This window comes from Tasmannia lanceolata, unplaced genomic scaffold (assembly GCF_043159265.1).
Source record: "Tasmannia lanceolata isolate RefF3 unplaced genomic scaffold, GAP_Taslan_0.1 ptg000023l, whole genome shotgun sequence".
In the NCBI taxonomy this organism is placed as follows: Eukaryota; Viridiplantae; Streptophyta; class Magnoliopsida; order Canellales; family Winteraceae; genus Tasmannia; species Tasmannia lanceolata.
This window is the reverse complement of record NW_027518700.1, coordinates 29,751,180-29,759,824: the sequence shown is the minus strand read 5'-3', so window position 1 is coordinate 29,759,824 and position 8,645 is coordinate 29,751,180. Positions and strand designations below refer to the sequence as shown.

The following is an 8,645-nucleotide window of genomic DNA, read 5'->3' as shown; positions in this document are numbered from 1 at the left end:
ATATTATTATAACTTGGGAGCTCAAATATTCTCCCCCTTTTGTCATCACCAAAAAGGTGGAACAAAAAGAAAGAGGGTATGTGAGAGCCAAGGAGACAACTAAGGTGTAATGCAAGAAAGAAAGCAGTCATAAGACAAGGTATGCGAGCAAAAAAAAAAAAGAACGGAGAAGCACACTGCACTGCAAACCAAAGAGACAGATATATATATATATATAGATGATGTGAAATGGCATACAGAGAAGTGCATACAACCAGTCAAAGGACATAACATCCATGACACATCATAACAGTGACAGAAATATAAACATAATACAGCCCAAAAAGATCCAACCAATCATCAAAGCAGCTATCTAAATAGGATCCATACAAACAACCGACGATCCGAATACAACCTAGCGAAATACAAACATATAGATAAGCCTAAGAGATTAGAGAAGTCTGATCAAAATGATGTCCAGTATCAGATAACTAAAGCCATCTACTGCTCTAGAGGAGGCGGTGGCTGATGAGAAGAACTGCCCGGCTGCTGGCCCCACTGGCCACTGGAGATGTAGTGGTAATAGGCGGCCCACTGGTCATCAACATGGGTAGTAAGAGTCTGGAAGCGAGAGGAGATCTCAGAGTCGACATGAGTAGACAGCCGCTCAAACTGTGAGGCCATCGACCGCTCAAGGGCCTCCAGCATGTGAGCCAAATCCTGGCGAGTGCAGAACTGAGAAGGATCCTATGAGGGCGGGGGTGCCTGTGCTGCCTGGGCCTGGGCTTTGTCTCCCGCTCCATCGTCAGAATCAGCGTCATCGGAGACAATGTCAACTACTGCTTGATTAAGGGCCATGCGGTTAAAGGTCTGATCATCGAACGGGGCAGTAGGAGTCATGGTCATCTCGCCATCGAAGATGACTCCAAAGTGGCGGAAGACACGGGTGAGAATCATGCCATAGGGCAAGGAAGAGCGGTAGCGGCCAGGGGTCTGAAACATATAGCGAAACATAATATAAGGCAGACAAAGCTGGTGACCCTCTAAGATGCAGTAGATAATATAGGCCTCTAAGGGTCTCAGGGCTTCACGCATCCCAGTACGAGGGATGAAGATGTGGTACATGAAATTATGGAGCATGCGCGCAACCAGAATGATGTCGGCAGCTTGCACGGGCATATTAGGTTCGCAGCGCCGTGTAATTCGACCATAGACAGTGTCATGATCAATATCATCAAGTGAATGGGTCCCATTTTTCGGCCACAAGTAGTGTTGGAAGCCCTTATGGCTAATCCCAAGAAGGGTGGCAAAGGTGTGATAGTTGAGTTTGATGGCAGTTTTCTTGATCTTAGACTCGATTTTGAAGAAGGAAGGGGAAACTGTGAGATTGGTGTAGAAGAGACGCACCAATCGAGGGTAAACGGGTTCGTTGATGTGAAGGATGGGCGTCCAATGGAGGGCATTAAATTTGGCTTGTAATTCAAAATATTGAAGGACAGGGGGATCAATGTACTTACTGGTAAGGACGCCCCTAGTGCCGACATCGGCCCAGAGTTTCTTGGCCTTATCCCCGGTAAAGTATAAGTTGGGCACAACCTCGGCCGCCACAGCGTTAGCCTTTGTCTTCTTTCATAAAGGCCCTTCTTCCTCGGGAACGTATTCAGGGTCTGCAATGTGGGAGGAGCTGCGAATGTTGAGATTTTTGGTTTTAGGAGGACATGGTAGAGAGAAAAAAATGAGGTGTTAAAGAAAAATAGAGAAATAGCCCTAAAATTGAGGAAAAATGAGAAATAGAGGAAGAGAATGGAAGAAGATGGAGGAAGATGGAGGGAAATAGGAGAGAAAAGGAGATAGGCAAGAGAAAAGGGAGGAAAAACGAGAAGAAAAGAGGTGTGTGAGGAGTCCTAGGGTTTCAAGGGAGAAATTAGGTTTAAAGGAAAATGAAAGAGGTTAGAAGGAAAAAGAGAAGGAATGGGGCTCAGATTGGGAGTGGATTAGGGTAGAAAGGGAAAGGGAAGGTAGGGTTGGGGAAGAAAAGGGAGAGGGAGAAGGAGAGAAGAAGGAAAATGAAAAAAAAATAGAATCGGTCCAGGGCATTTAACGCCTCTGGCCCGATTCTCGGAGCTCTGAGAAAAATTCTCTGAGTTCCGAGAACACAAGTTTTTTTTTTCTACTCGCTCGAATCTCGAAGTTCTAAGAAATTGTCTCGGAGCTCCGAGGAGCACCTAGACGAAATCTCGGAGCTCCGAGAAATTTTTTCGGAGTTCTGAGAACCGTTCCAGGTTCCCTCTGCCCCTTTTCTCGGAGTTCCGAGTTTTTTTTTTTAAAATAATAGTATGTAATATGGATGGAGATAGATGTATAGTAGTTGGAAAAGGTACGATGCGGAAAATGTGGGATATTCGAAGAATCATTTAGCAAAGTATGTAGATTGATAAATAGATGACATTTTATGTTCAATCCATAATCCAAAGCATGAAGCACACATATGACTTATCGATGGTATAGATGATGGCACATGGCCAAAGGATTATGTGTCTTAATTAAGGGTGACGGTACCGACTCCCCCTTTGAACAAAGTGGGCTATGGGCACCAATTCAGTGAGTTTTAGAGTTAAGGTTTGATCATCTTACACCATGTAGTCACTATCAAAACAAGAGATATATATAGATATATACAAGGAGAATTTTATCTTCTATTCATGCTTCATGTGCAAACTCTTTGACTCGACCCAAACTCTAAATATTGAGTCCACTCTTAAGGTCACAAAATCGATCCTCATTAAGGGGTTTTGTGAAGATATCCGCCAATTGTTCATTGGTGTGGATGTACTTAATTTCATTATCCCCTTTTTTAGAATGATCTCTTAAGAAATGATGCCTTACCTCTATATGCTTGGTTCTAGAATGTTGAATTGGATTCTTGGTCAAGTTGATGGCACTTGTATTATCACAATGGATTGGAACATTACTAAATACAAGATTGTAGTTCATGAGAGTGTTCTTCATCTATAGGATTTGTGCACAACAAGTTTTAGCCGCAATGTATTCGGCTTCGCTAGTAGACAAGGCTACAAAGTTTTGTTTCTTGATAAACCAAGACATTAGAGACCTTCCTAGAAATTGATAAGTGCCACTTGTGCTTTTTCTATCAATTCTACTACCGGCAAAGTCGGCATCCGAAAATCCTACTAGGTTGAATTCATTCGATCGTTCATATCATAAACCTAGAGAAAGAGTTCCTTTGAGATATTTGAATATCCTCTTAACGCACTCAAATGAGACTTTTTAGGAGCCGATTGAAATCTAGCACAAATACACACGCTAAACATTATATCCGGCCGACCTAGGAAGCACGGGTACGGGTACGGGGTACGGGTACGACACGACACGGGTACACGGGTACGTGATTTTTCAAAAAACCCGGGTGCGGGTACGTTCGAGTACGTTAAATATAATAATATTTTTTTTTATTTTATTATATATTTATAAAAATTAAAAACAATTAAAGAACAATCAAATTACAATTAACATCACCAAAATAGCAAAATCTAATATTACTCCATATTTCATAAGTTCCAACTTCCAACTTTAAGTACAAGATGTTACGATCGCATCATTCATTAGATACAATGTCCGTCGCCTCATCTCCAATATCATCATCTACATCATCGGTAAAAACAACGGCTTCCAAATCCGGCTCATCGAGTGAAAGGCTAGCAACTTCAAGCACCCCAACATCCTCAAAAGAGTCAAATGAATCTCCACCTATGTCCCACATCCTCGTCTCTCCCTGTGCATACTGTGGAGATCGTCTTGATAGAAGACGAAGATTACTATGAACAAAAACCAAGTCCTGAGCCCGTTATGGAGTTATCTTGTTCCTTCTCAAAGAATGCACAAAGGAGTAAGTGCTCCAATTCCTCTCGGCACAAGATGAAGACGAAGGCTGCATAAGAAGCTTCAAAGCTAAGCTCTGAAGCATAGGAGCACACGTACCGTGGACAGCCCACCAATCATCAGGCTCTAAAGTAGCTCGGTCATTGATGGAATCAATGTCATTGAATAATCCAGACTTCATAGAGAAGTGGGCAAACTCCACATTAGCCTTCGTGTGATCTGCTGAATTGGGAAAGTACCTTTTGAGGCACTTTACCCTCTCTGCATAAATCTCTGTATCCTTATGTGGAGGAACACGATTTGAACTAGCACTAAGCCATTCTTCGCTGTAATACCTTCAAGAATAGAAAAAATAATTTAGTCTCATGTTAAAAGTAGGAAATAAAGTTCACAATGAACATAACTATTAATCTAAATAAAATTTGAAGTCACCTAACCTTGGATTCAATGAATGAGCCAAGCAATGAAGCGAAGTGTTGCTCTTGTTCCAACGATCAAAAAGAATTTCTTGCACCACTTCATAAAAGCTAGACTCTTCTTCTTTTCTCTTTGCTTCCTTCCTATAGATTGCCGTCTTCACTTTCTCAATCATCGTGTCCCACATATCATAAACCAAATGAAGACAAGGCTTATCCGTATCACACTCTCTTAACATGTCATACATAGGAGATGTAAAAGAGAGTATGTAATCGATATAATCCCACCAAATGTCATCTAACACCTTCTCTTTCACAAACTTTGCTTTTCCTACATCATCATCTCGATAGCAATTCCATTTGTCACTAATCACCATCGATTGTAGACCTTGCTTTAAGAGTTTAAACCTCTTAAGCATCACAATAACACTCGCAAAGCGAGTCTCGGCAACAGAAAGCAACTTCAAACTATTGAAGTCGTTGAATATGGCCAATCTCATCGAATGATTCATGATGAAATTCTTCACTGGCATGACATCTCCCGCAATATCCGAGATCCAACTACATTCTCCATAGGCAATTTGATTTACTTCCACATTCTTTGCCGCACAAATATTCTTCAAAGCAAGATTGAGTGTGTGCACCACACACGGGGTCCAAAATATGGAAGGAAATTGAGCTTCAACAAGTTGTCCGGCCGCCTTGCAATTTGGAGCATTATCGGTAACTACCTGGACAACCTTATCATGTCCAACCTCATTAATGACTTCCTTCAATAAGTTAGCAATGAAATGCTTGTCTTTTGTCTCCCCCGAACAATCTATCGCCTTAAGAAACATAGCTCTACCTTCCGACACCGCCATGAAGTTAATGAGAGGCCTCCTCTGTGAGTCGCTCCATCCATCACTAACAATGCTCACGCCTTTCTCCCTCCACGTGTCTCTAATAGGTTGCAACAACCTATCAATATTAGCCTCTCTCTTTGAAGTAGAGTTGTCCTAAGCAAGTTGTACCCCGGAGGCAAATACCCCGAAAGCGCATTGTTGGCGGCAAAAGTGTAGGAACTAGCATAGTATGGGTTTCTTGCTAGGTGAAAGGGCAAGCCACCGGAGTAAAACATCCTAGCAATCTCGGCATGTAGTTGATCACGGGCCGACATGTTGAAAGCTTTTTCAAGTGCACTCACATTTCCACTTGTCTTTCTCTTCTTCAAATCATAACTTGGAGCCACAAACATACTTGTGCAACCCAATGATCCAGTACTCGACGATGGTGGCAATGACACTTTTCTGGGAGCATTTTGCTTCATAATCTCTTTGCATTCTTCCTCAAACCTTTGCATTGCAAGTAGATCACTTGCTTTCACTTTAGGACATGGTCCGATTCCTTGTCCCGCTATCTTCAACAAGTGCGCCCTAACCCTTGTGTAAGAGCTACTGAAACTCTTACTGCAAAAATTGCATTGCCACCTCACATTCCCTCCACCCTTAGGATCTTTATCAAATCTAGAGACATGCTTCCATAAAGGCTTCGACAAATCTTCATCAGTAGAAGACGTATGTGCGGCTTGGGCGGCGCTACTAGCACCAGATGAAGACATTCTAAAATATATTAAACAACAAAAATAATTTTAGTACGCAACGTTGCAACCCAACAAAACAAGGGACTCTAATTCTCAATTACACAAATTAAAACAAACAAGGTTACAACTTACAAGGCAACACCAATTGTAAATTTGTATACACAACCAAACATACCCATGTAAATTAAGCAATTATATACACAACCAAACATACCCATATAAATTCAAAAGGCAAGTGGCAAATGGCAAATGGCAAATGGCAATCCAATGCAATGCAATTATAAATTTATAATGAAGCAATTTTATACTCTCAAGTCTCAAGTCTCAAGTCTCAAGTCTCAACAGGTATTGGCGTATTGCATCCAAAAATCAGTTTTGGACTCTCAAGTCTCAACAGAGTAACAGACAACAGATATTTACACCCAAAAATAAGTTTTGAACTCTCAATAGTCAACAGCCAACAGGTATTGCACCCAAAACTCAGTTTTGGACTCTCAACAGCAGCCAACATGTATTGCACCCAAAAATCAGATTTGGATTTTGAGAACAGATTGTGAGTCCGAAGCTGATTCTTGGACTCAAAATTAGATTCAACAGATTGTGAGTCCAAAAATCTGCTTTGGATTCACAATCTGTTCTCAAAATCCAAAAGTCAAAAAAACAAACAGGGCCCAATAATCATTAATCTGTTTTGGACTCAAAATCGATTGACAAAATCCAAAAATTGTTCTCAAAATCCAAAACAAACAGGGCCCAATAATCTGTTTTGGACTCAAAATCGATTGACAAAATCCAAAAAATGTTCTCAAAATCCAAAACCAAAACAGATTAATGATTATTGGGCCCTGTTTGTTTTGACTTTTGGATTTTGAGAACAGATTGTGAATCCAAAGCAGATTTTTGGACTCAATAATCTGTTTTGGAATCAAAATCGATTGACAAAACCCAAAAAAAAAAAACAGAGAGAGAAAGAGATACAGAGAGGGAGAGAGAGAAACACAGAGAGGAGAGAGGCTGAGAGGCTGAGAGAGAGAGAGAGAGAGAGAGATAGAGGCACAGAGAGAGAGGGAAACAAAGAGAGAGAGATAGAGGCTGCGAGAGAGAGAGGAGAGAGAGAGAGCACGGGGAGAGAGAGAGAATCACAGAGAGAGAGAGAGTAACAGAGAGAGAGAGAGGAGAAACAGAGAGCACGGGGAGAGAGAGAGAGAGAATCAGAGATAGAGAGAGAGCAGTAGAGAGGGAGAGAGAGAGAGAGAGAGAGAGAGAGAGAGAGAAATACCTTTAATAGAGTGGAAGGGATAGCCGGAGAGAGTGCCGGAGGTTCCGTCGGAGGAGGGAGCCGGAGGGAGAGCCGTCAGTAGAGAGAGAGAGAGAGAGAGAGAGAGAGAGAGAGAGAGACGGAGGTTCCATCTGACGAGGGAGCCGGAGGGAGGGCCGTCGGGAGAGGGAGCCGGAGGGAGGGCCGTCGGGAGAGGAAGAGGGAGAGAGAGAGAGAGATTACAGGTTAGGGTTTAAAAAAAAACCCAAATCGTTGTTTTAAGTCGTGTTTTTTAAACCCCCCCCTTTTACTCCAAACACCCCCATTATTTTAAGTTTGGTTTTAAAAAAAAAAAAAAAAACGTGTCAGGTGCGTCGGGTGCGCACCCCAAACGCACCCGACTCACAAAAATCCTTTTTTTTTTAAACAATCCCTCGGGTGCGTACCCGAACGTACCCGTACCGGATACGCACCCGACACGGGTACGAGGGCTTTTTAGGGGTACCCGTGCTTCAGAGCGGCCGACTAGCGGTCAAATATAATAGACTACCTATCATTCCTCTAAACTTCTTCTCATCAACCGGTTTGCCAATTTCATCCATTTCTAATTTGGTGGAAGAGCTCATAGAAATTGGCTTGATTTGTGAGCTATCCATGCCAAATTTCTTAAGGAGTTCCCTAGTATACTTCTCTTGGTTGATGAAAATTCCATTTTTACATTGTTTGATTTGAAGTCCTAGGAAATAGGTAAGCTCTCCCATCATACTCATCTCAAACTCTTTTTGCATGGATTGTGAGAATTCTTCACACATCTTATCATTAGTAGCACCAAATATTGTATCATCTACATAGATTTGAACAATAAGCATATCTTTTCATTTTCTTTTAATGAACAAGGTTTTGTCAACCGTGCCCATTTGAAAGCCACTCTCTAATAGGAAGGAGCTAATCCTCTCATACCAAGCTTTAGGAGCTTGCTTTAGACCATACAAGGCTTTATCCAACCTATATACATGATTAGGGTATTTGAAATCCTCAAAAGCGGGAGGTTGTTCAACATAAACTTCCTTCATAATATATCCATTTAGGAATGAACTCTTCACATCCATTTGATACAACTTAAAGTTTTTATGGGATGCAAATGCAAGTAGCATCCTTATGGCCAATGAAGCACGGATACGGGTACTGGGTGCGGGTACGTGGATATGTGATTTTTTTAAATAATAGGATACGGGTACGTTGTGAGTACGCTGAATATAATATATTTTTATATTTTATTATATATTTATAAAAATTAAAAAATTAAATATTTTGTTGAAGAATTCAAACAATTTAATTGGAGAACAATCAAATAATAATAACATCATCAAAATCTAATATTACTTCACCAAAATCTAATATTACTTCTAAGTTGTTAGGTTTTTAATTGCGGGATATATATATATATATATATATATATTGATATATTCAACCCCCCTTTTGTTAATTGGGATTTGGGACAGTCCCTCTA

At 41.1% G+C, this 8,645-nt stretch overlaps 1 protein-coding gene across 1 annotated transcript; it reads right to left on the bottom strand.

Moving 5' to 3' along the window:
• Positions 1–3,595: 3,595 nt before the first annotated feature.
• On the bottom strand, positions 3,596–5,158 carry LOC143855997 (uncharacterized). The gene is made up of 3 exons (XM_077366039.1): positions 4,317–5,158; positions 3,881–4,214; positions 3,596–3,781 (listed from the first exon to the last, which is right to left on the bottom strand). The coding sequence occupies exons 1-3, from the start codon at positions 5,156–5,158 to the stop codon at positions 3,596–3,598; spliced, it is 1,362 nt and encodes a 453-aa protein (XP_077222154.1).
• Positions 5,159–8,645: the final 3,487 nt, after the last annotated feature.

What these genes read in the sequence shown, in the direction of transcription:
- LOC143855997 (XM_077366039.1), bottom strand. Translation starts at nt 5,158, where the DNA reads ATGGCGGTGTCGGAAGGTAGAGCTATGTTTCTTAAGGCGATAGATTGT. An exon ending in GCTCATTCATTGAATCCAAG is followed by an intron (nt 4,215 to 4,316) that starts GTTAGGTGACTT and finishes CTATTCTTGAAG; the next exon opens with GTATTACAGCGAAGAATGGC. An exon ending in ATTGGAGCACTTACTCCTTT is followed by an intron (nt 3,782 to 3,880) that starts GTGCATTCTTTG and finishes CGATCTCCACAG; the next exon opens with TATGCACAGGGAGAGACGAG.